This window comes from Leopardus geoffroyi, chromosome D1 (assembly GCF_018350155.1).
Source record: "Leopardus geoffroyi isolate Oge1 chromosome D1, O.geoffroyi_Oge1_pat1.0, whole genome shotgun sequence".
Lineage (NCBI taxonomy): Eukaryota > Metazoa > Chordata > Mammalia > Carnivora > Felidae > Leopardus > Leopardus geoffroyi.
In genome coordinates this window covers 11,796,724-11,820,605 of record NC_059329.1, presented here as the reverse complement: position 1 = coordinate 11,820,605, position 23,882 = coordinate 11,796,724, and the positions used below count along the sequence as shown (strand labels likewise).

Here is a 23,882-nt window from a genome sequence, read left to right as displayed (position 1 = left end):
AGAACGTTTGGACTTTGCTGCCACCTTGTGGACAGACTTCAGAAAGACAGGGTTGTGGCTCTTCTGGGACAAAGATTGACATCTTATTTCATGCCTTAGGCTAGATCTTTCTAAGTCTTGGGGTTGAGGGTGGGAAAGATGGTGTGTGTGTCGGGGGTCCTCCCAGATACATGGAAGGGACTCCCTAGGCTTCCAGAGCCCCAAGTGTCATCCTCATGGTGTGGCCCTCTGCCAAAGGTTTCATTCTCTTTGCAGACAGGGACACTGGAAGTGGAACAGAATAGGAGAAACCCAGCCAGGATCAGGGTAGGCCACCCATGTTGTGCCAGTATGCACACACCTTCCCAGCGCAGGGGCTCCAAGCTGTTTTAGGCAGGAATTCTGTGCAAAGGAGCTGGGAATGTGCAGGGTGAGACAAGGGGGAGTAATGGGAGAAAGGGGGACACAAAGGGATGGGGCACAGAGGTCTGAATCCAACCCGGTGGGAACAGGAAGTTGAGCACCCGTTGGCCTTATGATGAGTGACCAGCTTGCTTAGCCTTCCTGTCTCTGAAATGGGGATGAGAAGGATAAAGGCCTCTACTCTCCCGGAGGACATTCTCACCCATTCTGAATGGGACGTGAGCACACTGAGGAAGGGCTGATATGCCCCGAGACACCTCTCGACTCCAGCCTCATGCTTCCCTGGGCTTTTGCCCCATATTGGGAGACACGTGCCCAATGAGCCAGGTACTGATATGACCCCCCACTTTGCAGATGAGAATATTGAGGCACAGAGGAGTTAAGTACTTGTCCAAGGTTTCACAGCTGGCGTGTGATGGGGCCAAGATGCAAATCTGGGGTAGCCACCCGCACCCATGGTGCCCCCGATAACTGTGTTGTATAAGGAAATGGGGGTGGCCACTGCAGATGCCCCAGTTCTAGGTTCCATCCAACTTGGGCTCTGGCGGCGGAGACTGAGGCAGATCTTCCTCCCTGGTCTGTCCCTTCCCAACGTAGATACAGAGCTCTCTTTCTTCCAAGTCTTCTCGAAAATAAGATTCCATTCCTTCCCTTTCGTACTCTCAATCTAATTCATGTCAATATGACTGTCCAGAAGTTCCTGCTATAGTCTAACCTCCACACCTCTTCCTGCAGGCCAAGCACCTTTGCAAGGTCCCAGAGAGAAGAGACAGAAGATGTGGCTGTGTTTCAGAGAGGGGTATTCTTGGTCTCTAAAAGCAGGGTTTAATTCTCTAACCATGACAGTCAGGGCTGGCCAATCACAAGCATTAATGGGGGAGCTTAAATTATAGAGGACCAAGTTAGAGAAAAGAAAAGAAAAAAAAAAACCCACCCAACTCCCAGCCACGGGGACTTGCAGCTGATAGGTAATTATCTGCTGTTTGTGCGCACTGTTAGGGCTCCCCGACCCTGAGCGGTCAGCGTGGACGTGAACGGCGTGTGCACTGGGGGAGAGGGCCAATGAGTTCGTATCAGGTCAAGACAATTGTGAGGGGCCCATCCGGCCGGTTCTCGACTTCTTCCCCCCTCTTCCGCCCCTCCACTCCCCTCCAATCAGGGAGGAGCTGCCCTCTTTGCCCACCACCCCTCCCCAAACACTCGGAGAAGAGGAGGAGTGATTAGCATGGGGCATTGTCCCCGGATAATGGGCCCCAGCTGCCGCATGAAAGAAGAGACAAAGCGCCTGGCCGCTCCACGCGCATTATCCCCTCGTTAAATCTCTGTTATTAGATTAGATTCAAAATGTATTGATTCAGAGGCTGGGGGGAGGTGGGGGAGGGAGGAGAATCTGGCTAGTGATTGCTGAACCCCACCTCTCCACATGCTCTCCCTCCCCCGCTGCACCTCCCACCCCCCCCCCCCCCCCCACCCTGGGCAACTTTTTCTCTCTCCTGTTCTCTTGGGGAAATCTCCCATATCCTGGCTCTGAGTTTACCTCCTCTCCCTGGACTATCCTGGAGGCCAGGGAAGGTCCACTCCTGTCAGGAACCCTGAGGTCACGGAGCCCAGGCTGCGGCTGACCAGGTAGAAAGGCAGCCTCCTAGATGGGATGGTGGCAGTGGGCTCCACAACTTGAGCAGTACGGGCCGTGAATCCACAGGGGGTTGGAAGGGTTCATGCCGGGCACTTTCAAGACCTGCAGTGGGATCTTTTGCATAGACATGATAGATTTGGAAAGCAGCGTGAGTGGGAAGGGAAGGTGAGGACTGAAGTATTGTAGGTGACGAGGGGAGGCTGCAGGAGAGGAGCAGGGAGAAGACAGAGAACCGGCAGGCTTCTCAGAAACACTTACAAAGACACAGGTGGTTTCTGGTTCTCTCTCTCTGGATGTCTCATGAGGAAATGAGCTGAAGTGGCAGGAGGAAGGAAGGGAGCAGGTTCTGGGAGACCTAACAGGTAGGAAGGAAATTCTGAGCGTTCTCATATCCCGCACAGGGCAAAGGTCTCCTTGGGAGAAGATCAAGATCAGTACTGATCGATGAGAGGCAGTACACTGGGTGTTCTCTGGCCCTGGGCCTCAGTTTCCTGTCCCTGGGTGGCACAGTTTGGATGCCAGATCGATGAGCTGATTGGCTGTGGCTAGTGGAGCAGAAGCTGTTACACGTGGCGGCTCTTTCTCAAGGTGGTTAATTGGCTGCCTTAATGCTGGGCTCTGTTGCCCCATTGATTGTGGGTGAAGGGTGGGGGGGGGGGAGATGAGGAATCAATAGGTTGATTAGTGTCTTGCTAGCTTTCTGGTTGGACACTTTGTCAATAGCCACCCACTTACTGACCAGTGGTGCACTGACAGTGCCAGACTGCCCCCTTTCTCTCTCTCTGGCCAGAGGCATGAGACTCTGCCAGTAGCCTGACCAGCCCCAGCAAATCCTGGTGGGGTGGGGCAGCTTTTGGTCCCAAGACCAGGCTCCAAAGTATGAGCTTCCAGAACCGTCCTGAAAGAGTTGGGGTGGACAAATACCACCTGTAGCCCAATCTCTGCTCAGCAGGAGGCAACAACTGTGAAGGGGGCCAATCCCCAGCCCCACAGCCTCTTGATTTTTGCTGGGGGACCCTGATATCCACCCATCAACAAAACAAAGGTAAATATAAAATCCCTATTTAATAGCAAAAGCCCATATGTCTGGAATGGAAGAAGCAGGTGAAATCTCATTCTAGTTCACCTTAGGAGCCAGCAGCTGGTTAGACAATATTTAATGAGTTCACTTTGCATGCTGGGGAGCACAGGGTATGAAGAAGCTGAAGGAAGCTAAAAGAGATGAGTCCCCTTCCTCAGTCTCTAGGATATCTCATTCTTGAAGCTCCCAAGGGCTCAAGGTCTACCCTCCATCCAGCTTCGCAGGGTGGTCTACAAATTAGAACTGCAGTTTGGGGTCGTGAAAAGGTGTAACTTCATATGTTCCCTACTGAAGCCCTTATGATTGGCCATCCCAGAACAGTTCATCCCAAAGATTCCTTTGGGGTCCTTTCCCTTTAGACTGGCAGCATTTAGTGCATTTCCAGCATGCCTTCCTCTGAGTGACAGGAAGCCCAAGACGGGGAGAAGGATAAGGCTGGAATAAGAAAGGGAGAACCAGAGAAAGCCTCAGGCAAAACATTGTGACACTAAGGTCACTCTGGGTGGGTTCTGGCATTCCTTTCCTCTGAACGCTTGTTAGATGGATGGAGTGATGGAGTGATAGAGTGCTCCTGAGCATGTCTTAAACCCTGGTGTTTGGGACAGGGGACCAAGATATGAAAAGTAACATTGAAAAGCAGGCTCCTGACTCTGCCTCTTTCATGGTCCTGCTCTCTTGGGTGAATGTGCCAGGGGCTGGCTGCTAAGAGTTTCCAAAGGAGATAGTTAAACTCAAGCCTTGGCTTTCCTCTGTCTTCCAAAGACCAGACCAGTGGGTGCTGACCGTGGTGCTGATGTCTTGGCCTCCACTGCAGGATCCTCTGGCAGGGAGAGAGCTTGCTCTCAGCTTCACTGACAGACCATGAGCACAGAATGGTAACAAGACTGTGAGGACTCTTCCAGCATCTTCCTGGGGGTTAACAGAGCAGACCATTGCTAAATGTTCATGATCCTTACCCTCCCACCTTGAATTCCACCTCCTATTAGGTCTTCATAGCAGCCACTATGTGGTCACCTCCCAATTCCCTGGGCTAGGAAGCACCAAATACTGAAACCACAGGTAATACCCCTACCTCATTTCCACCAGCAACGTTTAACTTCTTCTTCCACCCACCCAGCTGCTGACAAATGGTTAAGAAGAGAGTTTAGGCTTCATTGTATTTTATTACCCCCACCCGCCCCCTACCCCACCATCATCCAATGGAACAGGAGTGTTCAGGGAGGTGGCTACAGGTGAGGTGAAGAAGGAGAACATTATGGTTGAATAAACCTAATGCAGTGCTACCAGCCATGTGCAGTAGAGAGTTGGTTTGCTTTGTATCTAAAAGCAAGGCTAAAGGGGGAGGAGCGGAATTTCAAAGTGCCTTATTCAGGGAAGTGACAATGGGTAAATCAAGGCTTGATACACAGATAAATAGAATGAAGTTAGGGAATGCATGGGTTTTTCTAGATCAAAGACAGCATGTTTTAAAGCCATGATAAGTTGGGTGGGGGGTGGGGTACAAGAGTCTTGAACATCAAGCTTTTTGGGAAGAGTTAAGGCCCTGCTTCAGAATTACTGGCATTGGACAGGGTCTTGAAAACACCCCTGGCATCTGCTGGGCCCTGAAATCCTCAATCCCCATTCTAAGCAGTGCCTTACCACCCCTCCCTCAAAACACCCCCACTGGGCTGTGCCTACTCAAGAATACTGCCAGATGGACCACAGAGTCACCAGGGTGATGCTGTAGGCCAGCACCGCCACCAGGTAGATGCGGAAGAGCAGCCCGTCCAGCACGGAGCCCACATGCAGCCATTCCCGGGCCACCTCTCGGCTCTCGTCCCTCTTCTCCAGGAAATGCCTGATGGAGGACAGCTCCTGCAGCAGCCCGCACACTGCCAGGGAGGCCTCCCGCGGTGGTGGTGGGGGGCTGCCTCGGCCCCTTGGGGTCTTCTCCAAGTCCTGGGGTCCTCTCAAATGGCTGCAGTGGTTCCCCACGTCTGGAAAAAGGGCACAGCATTGGCAGAGGAGGGAAGCCTGGCAGAATGGCACGACCACTGTCCCTTTTGTGCCTGTGGCTTGCAGAAATTGTTACTATGAATTCCAGACATAAACAGTATAGATGTGAACTTACCTGTTTGTGTACCCAACGTCTCACTTGAGTGAACAAAGAAAGCAACACGGTTGAAGATTCCTGCATACCCCTCCTTAGTCACATCCTCCAACCTGTCCCCAGGTCACTAAGATATGGATTTGGTGTTTATTTTTCCCACGCATTTTTTAAACACCTGGGCTTCCTGCAGCAATTTGATATCTATTATTTCACTTGAGCCTCACAATAGCCCCACGAGAGAGGCAGGGTAGGAGTGATTACTATTTGGACTTTTTATATGGAAGTGCTAAAGCTCAGAGAGGTTAAGTGACTAGCCTGTGGTCACACAGCTGGAGCATCATCTAAAAGTGAGGCCACCAAGGCTGAAGGTATGTGGACTGTGACTCCACTGCTGTCTCCGCTATGCCATATGGCCTTGCTGCCCTCTCCTTGACTCCAGTCCAGGTCCCTTTGTACCAGAAAATACACCTTCAGCTATGGCTACCTCATAGGTGAGCAGTGAAATTGGGCATTAGGCTGGAGTACTCATTCATCAGTTCACGATGAGGTGGCCTTAGATTAACCATGCATCTCCTGTAAAAGGCCTAGCTCTCGCCAGAAGGGAGGACAAAGAGGGGTGGTGAAAAATACAAGCAGAGCATCAGCTGGGCCTGGGTTCAGACCAGTCCACCAGTACCTTGGCTCTGTGACTTAAGGCAAGCTAGTTGGCCTTATGCCTGTTTCCTTGCTTGACAAATGAGGATGACAATCCTATTACGGGGCCTGCGGGTGGCCTGGGATCACGCACAGAAAGCGCACGCGCCTGCCTCAAAGTGCTCAACAAATACATCAACAAACCACGACTACCACCACCACCAGCAACGAATGTAGCTGAAACAATTTGTCAGGGAGAACGAGCTTCACGTTTACTGTCCCCTGCACCCCTGTCTCTCTGTCATAGGTGTTTGAAATTCGAAGGGGACTTGGTCTCTGGGCTGACTGAATGCAGAGTTTTAGAAATCCTGGCTGCACACTTAGCCATGCGAGGTAAGGGGACCCATAACTGCTGGAGTGGCACCTGTTTGACCCCCTTTTGGGTCCATCTCAGAGAAAGGCAAGTCCTTCCGAGCTCCTGACAGGCTCAGCCTCTCACTTCGCCCTGTCTCTCTCCACACCCGGACTGATGAGGGGAGGTGAAGGTGCAGAAAGGGTCCACTGATGACTTTGGCTGAACTCTGCTGCCTCCCAGTGAGACCCGGCATGGGGTGCCAGGTGCAGGGTGGCACTCAGTTCCCAGCCCCGGTCAGACTCGCCAGCCAGAGACTCTCCACCACATCCGCACCCCCAGGCCCTCCGTATGGGACGCCCCCTTTCCCTCTTCACCTGAGCAGTCATCGGTCTTGGCGGCTTGGGGGGTGGCTGGGGGCCGTCGGGAAGCTGTTTGCTCCCCTAGGCAAAGGAGCAGGGCCACCCGCTCCAGGACCAGGTGCCGCAGCCAGGCGGGTACGGGCTGCTGCAGGTCTTGCTTGTGTACCAGCCGCACGATGAGGATGGTCTCAGCCAAGCTCACCACCAGCAGCGCCATGCACACGACGAAGTAGACACCTGTGCACGTGGGGAAGGTCGGGGGACACACAGCAGGTGGGAGGGCACCGGTTCTTCAGCCCCCGCCCACCCCCACCCCCACCCCCAACCACACTGTGCTCTTCCCCTGGAGCGGGCTTTACCAATGAGCGGAGTGCCAATGGCTGTGGCCGGCAGCGTGTCCGACACGATGATCAGGAAGACAGAATAGCCCAGGAGGAGTGTGATCTTAAAGGAGACCCTCTCGCCACTGTCCGGAGGCAGGTAGAAGCCCACGATGTCCATGAACATGAGGAAGATGCTGGGCAGCAGCAGACTGACTGTGTAGAACAGGGGCCTCCGGCGGATGACCACCTAGGACCAGGACAGGAGCTGGGGGAAACCCGGGGCACACAGGTCCTGCACCCAGGACCCCCCAGCCCATCATGGACCCCTCGCTTCATGGAGCTTCCGGCCTGGCCCTGCTGGAAGAGGAAGAACCGGACAGACCTCACATCCGGCCTCTGGATTGAGGCCAGTGGCTGCAGAGGACGAGGAAGGGACAATTCCCCTGAGCTTCCCCATCTGCTGCCCTGAAGGTCTCATGCATGTGTGTGACCTGGAGCTGGGAGAAGGGGTATAGATGGTCTTCCCCACACGCCTCCTGAAGTCTCCCTGGGGATGACGCCCAGCAGTTCTAGCTATCATTTCCCCCGCGTCTGTCCCCGGGGCCACTCACGAAGAACTTCATCTCTGCGTAACAGCCGCTGCTTTCCATGCTGAACTCGCGAAACTGGGTCAGCACCCCCAGGAGCTCCCACTCGCCCTGGTTCATGAAGATAGTCTTGTCGAGCTTCACCTTTTCTGGCAAGCGCCACAGGGAGATGTTGATGTCCTGGACTGGGAGGGAAGAGACCGAGCCAGCTCTGGAGTCCAGGGCCAGGAGGATGTGCCGGGCCCTGTGAGGGTGGGGCCCGCGGTGGGCCGCACAGGCAGGACTTAGGTGGACTCAGCTCTTAGCCTTCAGCCTCCGTGTCCTCAGCCGTAAAATGAAGTGATAATGCACACTGTATCTACCAGAACCAAACTATTAGAAAGCCCCTTCTCTCCTTCTCTCTCCTCTCTCCCTCTCTCTCTCTCTCCCTCCCTTCCTCCCTCTTCCTCTCCCTCTCCCTGCCTCCCTCTCTCTCTCATGCACACCTCTTCTAGGTTTCCATTAGGGTCCCCCATTTAGGAAATGAACAAAAGTCAACATTCTTCACGTTTGCCTTCATAGGGCTGACTGTCCTCAAAGGTGAATTAGGGAAATATGCAAAATCTTCACTTAGAGAAAAGCGGTTTTACTTCTCTGCATCTACACTAGAGACATTAGACATATAGAAAGCCAGCAGCGTCCGTTACAGCAAAGTATAGGGAACGATCTACGTGTCCACCAATCAGGAAAGTACTTGCTTAATCAACTATGATGCATCCCAACCCTGAGCTATCCTACAGCAGTCAACATGTAGGGTAAAGATCTAAATATACACTAACTCGGAAAGATGTCCAATGCTTCTTCTTGTCTGTAAAGAGAATCAGGTAGCAGTGGCATGAATGATACATTTAGTAAAATAACCACCTAAGAAATAATTTTCATGTACTTTCCATAGAGGAGTATGTATGTGTATATGCAAAGGTTAGAGAAGGATCTGGAAGAACATACCATATGAGGCTTATACTGATAAAAGCTGTTAAGTCTTGGTGTGTGGAGTTGCTGGTGAAGAGTTCGGGATTGAAGGTAGAGGTCAAAAGTCAAAGATAATTTGCAATTCTGGTTTTTGTGCAAGGAAGTTCTGTATTATGTTTGTAATTTACAGTTAATGTGACGAAATCAAATAGAAGTGGAGGATGTCTTCTTGCCAGAGGGTGATGCTCACTTTGTAGACTTTAGTGAGAACCTCGTAGTCACCCATTAAATAAAAGTTGCCAAGCACCTTCCTTTGTAAGCACTGTACTGGGGACCTAATGGTGGGCCGGAAGTCATGGTCCTACCCTCTGTGAATTTATATCTGATCAAGGAGCAGACATTGAACAAACACCTACAAGTGCAATAGAAGTGGGGAGAAGATCAGGGTGCTAAAAATTGGACAAGGGGGATGGCTAGTCTGGGGATGACAGGAGTTTCCCCGAGGCACTGACGCCAGTGCTGTGATTAGGTGAGTAGGAGACTTGGCTGAACTAGGAGTGGTGGGGGGCAGGAGGAGGGTGCAGGGTGGCCCAGGAGAGGAAGCAGCCTGTGAGAAGGGGAGAGAACAAGGGCTTTGGGGCCTGGGAAGGAAGGCAGCTGGGTTGGGCAGGACTCAGGGGAACATGCGTGGGATGAGGCTGGAGTGGTGACTATGGACAGCCCCTGTCGGCCAGGTGAAGGGTTTGGGTTCTGTCTCAGGAGTGCAGGGAAGCCACTGAGGCTTTTAGGCAGAGAGGGGCAAGGCCAGGTTTGCATTTAATGAGCTCTTCCTGCTGGCTCTGAGGGGCATGAAGGAGACGGGGACCGTTGGGGAGGTGACTGCAGAAAGCTGGGCAGAGAGATGAGGGGGAGGGTGCACCCATGGAGAAAAGACAAGTAAGAGACACTTAGTGTCAGATCCTAGCCCTCACCGGGTGTCCTGGAGATCATTCAACCCTTGTGACTACTGGGGAGATGGCAAGAACAACAGAGTCCAGTCTGGAGGATGAGGAAACAGAGGCTCAGCAGCATTACGAAATAAGCAGTAAGTAACTTGAATAAAGAAGACTGCCTGCTAGGGTGCGCTCCTCAAGTAGGGGTTTCGGGGACCCTCCAACCTACACCCCCACCTCCCAAAGCTTGTGTGCGGTACTCACTGGTGTGCAGCCAGCTGGTGAACGTCAGCGAGCAGTTCTGCACGTCGAAGGGGAAGTTGTAAATGTCCAGGCTACAGGCGGTGACCACCTGGAGGGGCTTGTAGTTCTGGACCTCGCCATGGTGCCCGACATACACGTACGGGATACTTGGAGACTTCCCCACGTCCACACTGGCCAGGGAACAGGGGCAGTTTGGGGGCTCAAGAGTACCTGCCATTGTCAAGGCTACTTTCCAAGCAGGAAAGGGCATTGCTCCTTCATTCCCCCGGCAACCTGGCCACAAAAGGCAGGTGAGGAATCCAGGTACCTCAAAGCCACTTGCTGTCATGAGCATGCCCAGCTGCCCCTACTCCACCACCCACGCAGCTGGGCAGAGCCCAGCTCCCAGGATCAGCAGCCCAGTGGCAATGGGCAAACTTGGTTGGGCGATCCATCCTGGGGATCCATCCTGACCTGGGCTTCTCTTTGCCTAGAGGTCCTGTGACATGAGAATAATCTTCCCAGGAGGAAAAGGAACTAGAGAAATCCTTGAGAAGAAAAGAGGTGAGGTGGACTTTGTCACTCTCTCTCAGCAGATCCCCAACCCCTAGGCTCTCCCAAATGACCACTGTGGCACAGAGTGGCCTGAGATTAGGGTCCTGAGCCTGAAGCCTTCTGTGGAATCAGGCCAAGAGATAAGAAACTAAGATCCAGGCTACTTCACAGTCTAACCTGGAGATCCAGCCAGGAACTGGGATCCCTCCAGCCCGAGGTCTAGGTCAACTGTCTCCCCTGAAAAGCACTTTGAGTGGCAGCCACATCATTGGGCAATGTGGTGGGTACCGGCGGAGGGCAACTGGCCCCGGGCCACCTCCTCCTTCCATCTGTGTCCCCCAGGCATCTTCCACCACCTGGCATTAAGAAGCCCAGGCAGTGGAGCCTGAACAACCTGAAGGATGGGGGGAGAGCATGTTGGCCGGGGCTGTCAGCTGTTGGGAATCAAGGATGGTGGTACCCACTTCACATTGGGGGTGCGATCTGGAGCCAGCCAGGCATGTGTATGACTTGAGAGGTGTGAGTGTCTCCAAATCACCCCTGGGACCACTGCTGGAGCTTCATCCCTATTGGTAATCTCGCTGTCCCCTTGAAAACCACAGCTGTCCTTCATTCAGCTATTATGACAGGGCAAATTTATTCCTTGCCTTCCCTTCCCTGGGAAGGGGGCCCTTGGACCAAGAAGTACAGGGTTTCCACATCAGGCATAGAAAAAGAGGAGTTTTAAAAAGAAAAAAGAAAAGAAAAAAAGAGGAAGAAACCAAAGGGGAATTTGGGCCCAAGCCAACTTTACCTACAGTTCTGCAAGCCTGGGTGGGACCTCTCATGCCACAGCAGAGTCTTGCCCCCAGCCCCATCTTTCCACAGCCCCGGAACCACCCAGCCACCCAGCATCAAATGACAGCACTCACAACTCGTTGATGAGAATGTCTGGGACCCAGATGCTCTCGGTGGGGATGGACAGCTTGGTGATGTTGTCGAAGTCCTCAGGGTTCCACTGGAGAAACTCATCTGTCCAGTACTAGGGGAAGAGCAGGGGATGGTCACAGGCGGCCACCCCTCGGGATGACCTCACCGCTCAGTGCCCAGGCAACAGACGGGCATCTTCTTGGGGGAGTCACTCAGCAGTACCGAGAGTCCCCCCATCTCTGTGCTCACACTCTCCCGGCATGCAAATATGACCCAGGCAAATGACGCCTTGCCCTGCGGTCATTTCTCCCGTCTGACTATCCCATCCACCAACTGCGGGATCTTGGACACATAGCTTCTTGGGTCTTGGTCTGCTCATATGCAAATTGGGACAATAAGATGCAGCTGACAGGGTAGAGATGGTTACTGTTAAGTTGTAATCAACACATTCCTCACTATCCTGTCAGAATGACTGATCTAAAAAGTCAACGTAATTATGTCATTCCCTTGCTTAAAACTCTAGGGATGCCTCTTGCACTTGGGATAGAGTTCAACCTCATGGCCAGCAAAGGCCTGCACAATCTGACCTCCAGCTATCTCTCTAGTCTCATTATTTTTTTAGATTTATTCATTTATTTTGAGAGAGGGAAAGCGTGTGTCGGAGAGGGGCAGAGACAGAAGGAGAGAGAGAGAATCCTGAGCAGGCTCTGCACTGTCAGTGCGGAGCCTGACGCAGGGCTCAGACCCTTGAACTGTGAGATCATGACCTGAGCCGAAATCAAAGTCTGAAGCTCCACCGACTAAGCCACCTGGGCTCCCCTCTCGAGCCTCATGGTTTTTGCCATCTTCTCTATGGAGTCTCCTTTCCACTGCATGCAAACACCCCACGTCTCTGCATACCTGCGCTCTCCCGCACCGCAATCCCTGTCTTCTCCCCTGAGGGAGGTCTTCTGTGTCCCTCCAGACTCAGTCAGAGCATCTGTCTGCTCCCTTCTCTGGGAACCTTCCGTGCCCCCCACTCCCCAGGCTGGATTTTCATGTGCCCCCTCTGTGCCCTCATGGTTGGTATCTCATTCTTGCCTCATTGGAAATCTTGCTACATTCAACTGTCTGTTCATGTGTCTGTGGCCTCCCCTAGTCTGTGAGCTCACTGTGGACAGGGCCTGAGTCTCATTCGTGTCTCTAATTCCGGTCCCTTGGCACAGTAGGTTGGCATCCCGTTACTGCTGGGCACACAAGTGACCCTAGAGGTCCAGAGGTGGGACCTAGGCCAGATGTCCCAGGAAAGGAGCCCTGGGCTGCCTTTTCTTGTGCATCCCTTCCTTTGACGCAGGGAATGCTCTATATTAAGAGATTTTTCTAGGGCAGAAGAGAGCAGTCTGGCAGGAATCAGCATCTGGCTTCTGCCTCCACCCCACCCTCTGCCCCGCATGCTGGTGGTAGTGGGGAGCACTCATGAGCAGTGGAGGGATGTAACAGAGACCTGCACATGCCTGGCATGCCCCCAGACAGAGCCCCTCTAAGCTCTGACCTCTATGACCTGGCCCCATCCTCCCACCCCCTCTCGCCAGCTCCTCTGGTTCCCTTCTACTCTCACATCTGCTCTGCAGCTCAGGGCCTGCCAGCCCAGGACCAGCCTGTGGACAGCAGTCCCCACTACCTGCCCGCTCTCCCCCCTAGCTCCTCACCAGCTCCCCACCAGTTTCCCCCCAGCTCTCCCCCCGCTCCCCCATCAGCTCCCCACCAGCTCCCTGCCAGCTCCCCCCCCAGCTCCCTGCCAGCTCCCCGCAAGCTCCCTGCCAGTTCCCCATCAGCTCCCCACCAGCTCCCATCCAGCTCCCTGCAAGCTCCCAGCCAGCTCCCCATCAGCTCTCTACCAGCTCCCCACCAGTTCTCCCCCAGCTCCCCTCCAGCTCCCCGGCAGCTCCCCACCAGCTCCCAGCCAGCTCCCCGCAAGCTCCCTGCCAGCTCCCCATCAGCTCTCTACCAGCTCCCCACCAGCTCTCCCCCAGCTCCCCTCCAGCTCCCCAGCAGCTCCCCACCAGCTCCCAGCCAGCTCCCCGCAAGCTCCCTGCCAGCTCCCCATCAGCTCTCTACCATCTTGCCCCCCCCCCCAGCTCCCCACCAGCTCTCTGCCAGAAGGGCCACATGAAGGCCTTGAAGGCCTCAAAGACGTTTTCAGCAGTGGCTGAGCGATGTCCCTCAGAAGCTCGGAGAGTCGGGAGGTGGCTGAGGGTGTGAGGATTCGGTGGATGGGACTGCCCTGTGTCAATCACCCAATTTGATTGTCATCACCCTTGGCTTAATAGAAGGAAGAACTTTCTAGCAATTAGAGTTGTTTAAAAGTGCGGTAGCTTCCCGCTGAGCAACTGGGCACTGGAGGTGTTTATCAACAGAGACCGGACAAGTTGTTGTTCGAGAGGCTGTGAAACCACTCGGAAACCAGAGAGGGTTTGGAAGATTTCTCCTCCGCTGAGCACGGAGCTTCCTTCCATCTCCAGTCCTGAGAGGAGAGGGGCCCAGACTCCCGGGTCTCCTGAGTCTGTCTCTGAGCCTCTTCCCCCCTCCCCTCACCAAGGCCTCTGACATTCCTGACTCTTTTGAGGAATCCTTCCTGGAAGGGGAAGATCCCGTCCCAGGAAATGAGGGTGGGCGCTCACCTGCCGGTACCAGATGTAGGTGGTCAGGACCTGGTTCTTCTCATCCTGTGAAAGGAAAGAGGGCTCAGCGTCAGTGCCCCGTGGGCGGACGTCCACCTTGCACACGTACCCCAAGAGGAGCTGTTGCTTTGTGTCCCTATTCCTTCGGGAAGAGGTAGTGAAGAAAAAGAGAAAAGGGCCAACCAGGAAGAGTTGGTTGGTCTTTGACTAGGACACATCTAGGAAGAAATACAACTGTTTCTTTTTTAATTTCCTATCTATCTATCTATCTATCTATCTATCTATCTATCTATCATCTTTTACTATTTTCTATTATGTTATACATATATATGTCTCTATGCTACATATATTTTACATATATAATATACGTAACATATAAGATAAGGGAAAACATAAAGGGGGTGCCTGGGAGGCTCAGTCAGTTAAGTGTCTGACTTCTGATTTTGGCTTAGGTCATGATTACATGGATAGTGGGATCGAGCCCTGAGTCAGGCTCTGTGCTGACAGTGTGGAGCCTGCTTGGGATTCTCTCTCTTCCTCTCTCTCTCTGCCCCTCCCCTGCTCGTGCTGTCTCTCTCTCAAAATAAATAAGCATTTTTTTTAAAAAAGAGAAGACATATAGAAAATATTTTATCTATCTGTATTTTTTAGATGTTTATTTGTTTATTTTGAGAGAGAGAGTACACATATGCATACCAGTGGGCAAGGGGCAGAGAGAGAGAGAGAGAGAGAGAGACAGAGAGACAGAATCCCAAGCAGGCTCTGTGCTGTCAGTAAGGAACCCAACATGGGGCTCAATCCCACAAATCGTGAGTTCATGACCTGAGCCGAAATCAAGAGTCAGATGCTCAACTGATTGAGCCACCCAGATGCCCCTATATCTATACACTTTTACATATTTGTATGCCTGTATATCTATATCTGTATCTCCCTCCCACCCTAGTATGCAGTCAAGAAATGCAAAAACACACAGTCCAAAATTCATCACTGTCCCTCATTCCCAACGAATTCCCAGCTTTGCTTCCCGAAACAGCCACACAGGCTGCAGTGGAGACTGTGAGGTCAGGTCCTGCTTGCTCTGGTGCTCTCCATCTCTGCAACTGCTCTCTTGTTTATCTCTGCACAACGTCTGACCTCCTCACCAGGCAGTGCACCCCGCCCTACTACAGTCATTGATGAAGGAATTGATTTATTAATTGGTTTAGGATTAATTGTTCAACAATCATTTAGCAACACCTGTCATGTATCAGGGGCCCGTGTCAGACACCAAGGCCCTAGAAATGAATAGGACAGATGAACAGGACAGCTTATGTGGGGACATGGTTACCATGATACAATGCATGAAGAACCACATGTGGTAAGTGGCCCTCTAGGAATAGGGGTTGAGAGAGGCAGCCACAGAGGTGACCCTGGTTTTCTGGTTTGGGCAGCTCTGTAGACGGTCGGTGCTGTTGTCCAGCCTGGCACGGGTCTGTGCCAGATCACAGGTACTCTGGGTACTTGAATGTCCCCTGTGCTGCCCAGGGAGTGACCCGGCCTTACATAGTCTCTCACCCCAAAAGGCCCACCTCTGAGTGGGGCAGATTGGGGCCTAGTGCTCACCACGCTGAGGATGGCATAGACAATGACATCGATGGACACGGTGGTTGGCTTCCTCCAGTCCCGCACGGGCCGCACGCCCTTCTGGTAGTTGGCCAGGAGGTAATCTGACAGCCTCAGCAGAGCGGGCCTAGAGGTGTTCTGAGCCTGGGGGTGCTCCCTGCGCCTGGCTAGGAAGAACAGGGCAAAGTGGGCATCAGAGCCTGAGGCTTCCCCCATCTTTTGGCCTGGTTTGAAGGCTATTAAAAGGAAAATGCCTCCACTATTTTCACCCCAGAGTCCCAGATACTTCCACAGACTGAAAGTCCCGTCACTGGAATGTTTTGTCCACAGAGATTCCTGCCCAAATCTGAAGGTATTGTCTCCTAAGGGTAACCTACACACTCATTTCCATGAGAGAGGGGAGCTGGGCTGTAAACGCAGGTGATATAAGACAGGTGAGGTCTAAGTGGGCCAGGGGCTGAGAAAGGTTGAGCAGGTACCTGCCCAGAGGAGGTGGTCTGCAGGAGACAGAGGAGGGGAGCTGGGGAGCTAAGGAGGAGTGGCCCTCGGGATGGGTACTGGAAGGAGAGGGGGCTGCAAGGAAAGGTGGCCCCAAGTACACCATCTCCAAGCCCAAAGGTCTGCATGAAGGTTTGCCTCAGTCAAGGTCAGACCTCAGCGTCTGGCCAGATCCTCGTCGGCTCCTTGACCCCAGCCTCCTATTAACAAAGAAAGAAAGGAGGCATCCCATGAAAGCTGCCATTCCTTCCTGCAAAATCCTCCCCTCTGAGTCAGGCACGCACAAACTCCTGGGGGCAGGTCTCCTCCAGAGGGTTGATTTATGGGCAGATTTGGTGGGTTGGGAAGAGGGTTAGACGTGAGGTTACAGGAAGTGAGGAGAAACTGAATTGTTCCCAGAGCAGGAGACCTATAAGGACAAAATGGCGATGAGAAAACCTAACTCTGAGGTCCTCACCCCATTCTATGGGGGTTTCACGTGCACCTGTTACCCCTCTGGGAAATAGCGGAAGCACTTCCTGAAAGGTGCCAAGAAAAAGAAGGTGAAAGTCATAGGGTAGGGAATGCGGAGAACCCTAGAGGACCAGGGCACAGGGGGCAAAGCTGTTAGGGGACTAGCAGGGTGCCTCTGGGGTCTTCCACAGACCAGGTGCCAGTGGGCCTGACTTTCTCCAAACAAGGCTGCCTCTTCTCCCATCTTGTCTATATAATGTGGGCAAATTTCTGCTACAGATCCCCCTTCCTGCTCCCCACCCACTTTCCCGGATAAACTTTCAGCTTCCCTCCGAAGGACAGAGAAGAGCAGAGAGAGGGGGAGGACAAGAGACCACTTACTGAGTGTCTCCTGTGGAATAATATCAGTTAACACATTCTTCATTTCAATCTTCGAGCAGCCCATGGGGGCGGCTGTCATAACGGCACAGTTTCCAGATAAGGGTCCCCAAGGCTCAGAAAGGTGGAGACTGTGCCCCGCAAGTGGGGGAAATGAGATTCAAATCCAAATCTCTCTGTGTCTTCACTACGCAAGCAATAGCCGTGAGTCTATTGCTGGGAAACGGACCGGTGTGCAGGGAGCCAGACTGGACAGTAATTCTCCTCAGCCAAGAAAGCTCCGAGCCACAGCCTTAACACGCCTCCTGGGTCTGTTGGTCCTGCCGACCTTCCACAGGGACAGCTCAAGGGAGGAAAGCCAGCACGCACATGCATGTCAGTTCTTCCTCTCTGTTCAGCCCCGGGACGGCATCCTAATTGTGTCCCAGCTCTCCCAACCTAGCTCTGCATGGGGAGAAAACCTTCCAAAACAGGAAATAAATATTGTTTGTGGCAAAAGGAAACAAATCCTTTTGTGACCCAAACACCTCATATCCCAGGAAAGCAGGAGGAAAGGGTAGGGGAATGCAGAGAAGTTTGGGGTTATTAGAGTTTAGCTCTGGAAGGGAACTTGAGGAAAGGAGGCCCAGGGAGTCCGTGCAACAAGACCAGGGAAGCTGAGGTTGGTTCTGGTCGCCACTCTGTTGCTAATGTGCTGTGTGACCTTGAGTGAATTATGCCCCCTCTCTGGACACAGCATCCCATTTATAACAAGAAGGAGTAGACCAAATGAAGTCCAAGGTCCCTTGCAGCTGCTGTTCCATGAGTTTGGGGGCAGGGCAAAGAAGACAGGAGCCCCTCTCGGCAAGCCCTGCCCTCACCTGGCACTCCACCACCCCTGCTTTTGAGCTGGACCACAGTGCCTTCAAATTCTTGTGCTCGGATGTGGCAAGACCCCTGACTTTCCCGAAGCAGCACCCACTCTGAAAACCTCCCTCCCTCAACCCCTGGGGGCATCCAACATCCCCTACCCGACCTCTGCCGGTGGCCAGCCATGTCCCGTATCTTTTCCCACCGTCCCCTTACCTTGTCCATGTGCCAGGAGTGTGGGCAGAAGCAAGGCCGGCAGGACCCGTGGCACCCACGACAGCATGGTGACTTTCCCCGGTGTGAGCTGCCCTGGAGTGGCCTCAGGGTAAGACGTGCTGAGAAGCAGGCTGCCCACACTCTGCCAGCTTCATGTCCCAGTCGGCCTGCCTCCTCAGGGCCGCCTTCCACACCTCTGAGGCTGCAGCCTCCCACTGCTGAGGGGCCACCAGCGCTGGACAGTCGCCAAGTTCCTGCAATCAGTCCCTCAGCCGGATCAGGTTTCAGGGCGGGAAGGAAGGAGAGGGAGCCAGTGAGAGGGGAGGCCGCCCAGCTGATGTCATGGGGCAGGACTTAGTCCGCCCCTTCAGCCAGGTGGCCGGGCCAAATGCTCCAAGGAGTAACTTGGGGTGGGGGGCTGGAGGGTTGGGGGCCGCTGCAGGGGCTCCTGGAGCAAGGGTGCAGCCTGTCTGCTGGGAGTGGCCCTGGGCTGCTACCTTCATTTATGTCCCATGGCTAGTGTGCTTGGGTAGCATGGGGCTGGGGCAGGGGGAGGTGCGGCGGGAGCAGGGGGGGCCATTCGTTCACTCCCCCCCCCTTCCTAAGCAGGGGCCGGGCATCTCTGCACACAGAAGAAGGGGACCTGGGGTTACCACATGGGGTTACCTCTGTCCTTTTGTCCTCATCAAAATATTTATTTATTTTTCTCAACAAAATATTTAAATTTAAATATTTAAGTAGTAACCTGTATATGTAACTTATACTAAGCAAATATATTTATATATTGTTTCATATACATAATATGTATTATTATTATTAAATTTATTTATTTTTGAGAGAGAGAGAGAGCACAAGGGGAGCAGCGGCAGAGAAAGAGGAAGAGAGAATCCCAAGCAGGCTCCAAGCACTGACAGCACATAGTCTGATGTAGGGCTCAAACCCATGAACCATGAGATCGTGACCTGAGCCGAAATCAAGAGTTGGACGCTAAACTGACTGAGCCACCCAGGCACCCCCATAACATGTATTATGAAAATATAATAAGGGTGCCTGGGTGGCTCAATCAGTAAAACATCTGACTTCAGCTCAGGTCATGATGTTACGGTTTGTGGGTTCAAGCCCCGCATCAGGCTCTGTGCTGACAGCTCAGAGCTTGGAGCCTGCTTCAGATTCTGTGTCTCCCTCTCTCTCTATCCCTTCCCCACTTGTGCTCTGTCTCTCTGTCTCTCTCTCTCTCCAAAATAAATAAACATTAAAAAAGTTTTTTAATTAAAAAAGAGAATACAATAATACATGCTTATTATAGAAAAACATGAAGAAACATTAAAATCATCCATGGGCTTACTCACTACCCAGAAACATCTCCTGTTAATATTTTGATATATATTCCTCTATAATTTTCTGTTATAATGTGTACAATGAAGTAAATACACTGTACATATAATTTTGCATCCCATCCTGTCCTTTGCTTATTAATACCATTTCATGAACATTGTCAACACTTTCCTTTTAAGAATTTTTTTAATGTTTATTTATTTTTGAGAGAGAGAGGCTGAGCAGGGGAGGGAGCAGAGGGAGAGGGGGACAGAAGATCTGAAGCACCCTCTGTGCCGACAGCAGTGAGGCTGATGTGGGGCTTGAACTCACAAACCATGAGATCATGACATGAGCTGATGTCAGATGCTCAACCAACTGAGCCACCCAGGTGCCCCATCAATACTTTGCTTTTAAACGTTTTCTTGAAACAAGGGTTTCTTTGTCCTTTGTCAGTCGAATAGGAAAGGATCTATCCCTCAGACACCCAGCTGTGTGCCAAAAAAACTGTCAGAGAAGAGTGTGGCTGGGAATTTCTGTTTGAGTGAATCTCACTCCCACTTTACCGTTTGGGTAGAAGCAGACTTCTTTGCCTCGAGTGTGTGAAAAGCAAGATACACCTGTATCAAATCACGGCAAGCTTCAACCACAAATATTTTTATTCCTTTCTATTCCATTTCCAGTTGGATTTAAGTGTGGCATAGGCTGGGAACACTGTGGGAAAGAAGAATTTTCTCAGTTGTCATGGTTAAAAAAAAATCACCTTGGCCAGGGCCGAGTCCTTTCTGGTTTTGTCTGGATTTCCCCCCTTATTCGTGTGCATGATGAAATCTGCATTAGCATTTAACACTCACTGATTGGAGTCCCTTTGGATGGCTATTAGCCAGAGTTTGGTGCCGGAATGCTTGGTCCAGCTCAAGGAGATTGGGCTACCCTTCTCTGAAGTCATGTGCTTCCTCACTGCACAATCCAGATAAAACACGGAAAATCATCTCAGGAATTCCTTTTGGAGGAATGGAGATGAGGACACGCGGTACAATAGGAGAAACTAGGCACCTCCACTCCAGAACGAGTACATCCAGGCTTGACAGCAGGACAAGGCAAGAAGAACCAGGCTGTCCCCAGGCCTCCAGGCTGAGGTCTTGAAGGAGCTCAAACTCAGGAAGGGCATTTGTGGATTCCTAAATCCATCTTCAAGCCCAGCATCTGGAGTGATACACAAAGATTCTTAGGCTCATGTTGATTTCTCATTGTCACTGAGAAATCTGCTGTAAATTTCTAGAAGGATGTTTCCTCTTGTTTATGTGCATTATAAAATCTACAACAAGCATTATACCATTCACTGATGGGGGCCCTTCGTATGGCCGTTACCAGGTTTGGTGCTTAGCAGTAACCCACTGGGGTTTCCATTACAGTTGCTGCATCATTAAAGAACAAACAACACTTAGCCGCTCCCCTCCATGTCCTAACCACTGCCTCCGAATGCCCCATTTTGTCCGAATGCCCCATTTTGTCCTCCCTGGGGCTCCCAGCGCATACCCACAAGGCACTCCCTCACCTGTTGCCCCAAGCCACGACCAGTGTGGCCTGGAGCCCATTCCTTCCACAGAGGCAAGCCACCTGGAGACAGACAGCAGGAAGAAGCACTGGGCACTGAACTTGTGTGGGCATGGTGCCCAAGCAGTGGGGGAGACGGGGGCAAGAAGATGGTGCAAAGAAACAGAAGGTAATACTACAGGAAAAGAGGGATCTGTAGAAGAAGGGAGAGAAGGCAAAAGTAAAAGGAAGAGGAAAAGGAAGATGAGAAAAGAAAACATTGGCAGGAAACGGAGGAGAAAAGGAAGCTAGCAGTAAAAGGCAAGGAGAAAAGGAGAAAAAAAAAAGAGGGAAATAGAGGGAGGAAAAGAAAAGAAGGCTTCAGGAGAGGCAGAGCCGTGGAGTTGGGGTGGCCTGAATGTGACTGACCCTCCAGTGCTGTGGAATGGAGGGCCAGCCAAGGCCACATGCCAGGCCCCGGGCAGGGAGCAACCAAAAAGCCTGGAGACCCTGTCCTCTGAGCCCCAAGCCTTCACTTCTGCTCTGAGCTCCTGGAATCCTCTGGGACTGCCCAACTGTGCTGGGGAGGGAAGAGAATGTCTTGGTACAGTGTGTGCATTAGGGAATTAGCTTTAGGTAATAGGATTATAGCGAGCCGGGCAGGCCACGGCCTCGAATGGAGATGTATTGCCTCTGTGCCTCTCTGATGGAGCATCAGTCAAGTTTCCCCCAAAGAAATTTCCTATTAATGGATTTGATGGCACAGCAGACAGGGGGTAGTTGGAGCTGTGGCCAGTGGCGGGGTGTAAATTGCCTCCGATGAAACTGTGGAGTCACTTTTGTCCCTTTTAAACAAGATAAAAATTAGTGAGCGGCCTTGATGAACTCGCCGTGGCCGGTGGGGACGAGGGAAAAAGCAGAGGCCTGGCTAATTTGATTCCGGAGCTCTGCCTGCAGACGGCCGGGCTCCTCCGGGGGCACAGAGGCAGACACGCAGACGGCAGCGGCCCAGGGTGGGTAATGAAAAGCCCTGAGGATGCAGGACCTGTAGGCCTGTGCCTTGGCTTTGTGTCCAGCTGCTCCCAACACCGTGCCCAGGAGGACTGTAGTCACGCCTGTGCTTGGCACTTTCCAGAATTCAATCAATCAACCTGGGTTTAAATCCTACAGAGGGCGCTGGGACTCAGTGTAATCAGGCGGTGAAAAGCCCAGGCTCATGGGGGTGCACACCCTCCTGCCCCTTACCACGGTGCTTGCTCCCACTTTCCAGGTTAAAACACAGAGCCCAGAGAGCCTCCGTGCCTAGCCTCCGTTCCCACAGCCCGTTTGGGGATGGAGCTGAGATCCCTTAGACTCCTGGCTGCAGCCTTTTACTTTCAGTCATGTCTCCCGTCTCCTCCAGTAAATTTTACTGGTCTCTGAAACTTTTACCACCAAAGAGCCTGACCTTTTAAAACCTATAAACTTAGAAAAACTTCTGCAATCTGTCATAGCATCTGGCCCCACCAGGCGCCCACCTGCTGGGGAAGGGTTCCGAGCGGGGGATGCAGCTCCACTCTCCCACGGCACCTTGAGGAGAGGGGTCCACGGGCCCTACTGGCTGCATGCTACCCACGCTCGGTACGTGTTCACAGAATCCCTGCGGGCTCTACCTCTCAGCTCTGGGAAGGGCACAGGGGCAGACAGGGGAGCCCTTCTTCCACCAGTTCCAGGCACCTGACACATCCTGGCATGGAGGTTGAAAGATTTAGGTCATCTTCCCATGGGGAAGATGGAAGCCAGGGAGATGGGAAGAGGCCTGACTCAGACTTCCTAGTTTCCCTGCCCACAGAGGCAGCAGTGGCCTTTATGGAGAGGAGAGAAGAGGAGCAGTCTCTTCCCTCCTGGCCTTTTCTTTCCTTGATGCCCCATCATGTCCCATCTCTGGGCCTTCTCTGTCAAGGCCCTGCTCCTTGGAATGGCCTGCTTCTGCACCACTCCACAACAGTACCTGCCATTTAGCAAGCACACTGTGTGCCAGGCACTGTGCTAAACTCTTTATCACATTTAACTTCTATTTCCTACGAAGAAGATATGATTATTCCCATACCGCAGGTGAGAAAAGGAAGGCAGAGATGGCACAAGAACAGACACTTAGATCAATGGAACAGAATAGAGAACCCAGAAATGGACCCACAAATGTATGGCCAACTAATCTTTGACAAAGCAGGAAAGAATATCCAGTGGAATAAAGGCAGTCTCTGCAGCAAGTGGTGCTGGGAAAACTGGACAGCGACATGCAGAAGAATGCCACTTACTTACACCATACACAAAAATAAACTCAATATGGACGAAAGACCTAAATGTAAGACAGGAAGCCATCAAAATCCTCAAGGATAAAGCAGGCAAAAACCTCTTTGATCTTGGCCGCAGCAACTTCTTACTCAACACGTCTCCAGAGGCAAGGGAAACAAAAGCAAAAATGAACTACTGGGACCTCATCAAAATAAAAAGCTTCTGCACAGCGAAGGAAACAATCAGCAAAACTAAAAGGCAACCGACAGAATGGGAGAAGATATTTGCAAAGGACATATCAGATAAAGGGTTAGTATCTAAAATCTATAAAGAACTTATCAAACTCCATACCCAAAAAACAAATCATCCAGTGAAGAAATGGGCAAAAGACATGAATAGACACTTCTCCAAAGAAGACATCCAGATGGCCAACCGACACATGAAAAATGCTCAACATCACTCATCATCAGGGAAATACAAATCAAAACCACAATGAGATACCACCTCACACCTGTCAGAATGGCACCATTAACAACTCAGGCAACAACAGATGTTGGTGAGGATGCAGAGAAAGAGGATCTCTTTTACACGGCTCATGGGAATGCAAGCTGGTGCAGCCACTCTGGAAAACAGGATGGAGGTTCCTCAAAAAACTAAAAATAGAACTACCCTACGACACAGCAGTTGCACTACTAAGCATTTATCCATGGGATACAGGTGTGCTGTTTCAAAGGGACACATGCACCCCTATGTTTATAGCAGTACTATCCACAATAGCCAAAGTATGGACAGAGTCCAAATGTCCATCGATGGACGAATGGATAAAGAAGATGTGGTGTATATATACAATGGAGTATTAGCAATCACAAAGAATGAAATCTTGCCATTTGCAACTACGTGGATGGCACTGGAGGGTATTATGCTAAGTGAAATTAGAGAAAGACAAAAATCATATGACTTCACTCATATGAGGACTTTAAGAGACAAAACAGATGAACATAAGGGAAGGGAAACAAAAATAATATAAAACCAGGGAGGAGGACA

The 23,882-nt window shown here is 51.9% G+C and overlaps 1 protein-coding gene and 1 long non-coding RNA gene across 4 annotated transcripts in view; both read right to left on the bottom strand.

Annotated features, from left to right (window-relative positions):
- Nucleotides 1-3,178: 3,178 nt before the first annotated feature.
- LOC123600681 lies at nt 3,179-4,267 on the bottom strand. Its single transcript, XR_006713739.1, has 2 exons — nt 4,192-4,267; nt 3,179-4,028 (listed from the first exon to the last, which is right to left on the bottom strand). It is a non-coding gene; the product is annotated as an uncharacterized LOC123600681 (long non-coding RNA).
- A 3-nt stretch (nt 4,268-4,270) lies between these two features.
- Nucleotides 4,271-23,882, bottom strand: part of HTR3A (5-hydroxytryptamine receptor 3A) — a 40,817-nt gene continuing 21,205 nt past the window's right edge. For 2 of the 3 annotated variants that reach the window (XM_045482863.1, XM_045482864.1), the window contains exons 4-12: nt 20,085-20,234; nt 17,715-17,968; nt 13,719-13,763; nt 11,061-11,170; nt 9,616-9,785; nt 7,493-7,653; nt 6,918-7,128; nt 6,574-6,795; nt 4,271-5,098 (exon numbers count right to left, since the gene is read on the bottom strand). In XM_045482863.1, coding sequence (XP_045338819.1) covers nt 4,800-5,098; nt 6,574-6,795; nt 6,918-7,128; nt 7,493-7,653; nt 9,616-9,785; nt 11,061-11,170; nt 13,719-13,763; nt 17,715-17,968; nt 20,085-20,199 — 1,587 coding nt within the window. In that variant the 5' untranslated portion in view covers nt 20,200-20,234 and the 3' untranslated portion in view covers nt 4,271-4,799. Of the gene's footprint in view, nt 5,099-6,573; nt 6,796-6,917; nt 7,129-7,492; nt 7,654-9,615; nt 9,786-11,060; nt 11,171-13,718; nt 13,764-15,320; nt 15,488-17,714; nt 17,969-19,882; nt 20,235-23,882 lie in introns of all 3 variants that reach the window. The other variant, XM_045482866.1, reaches the window with a different exon arrangement.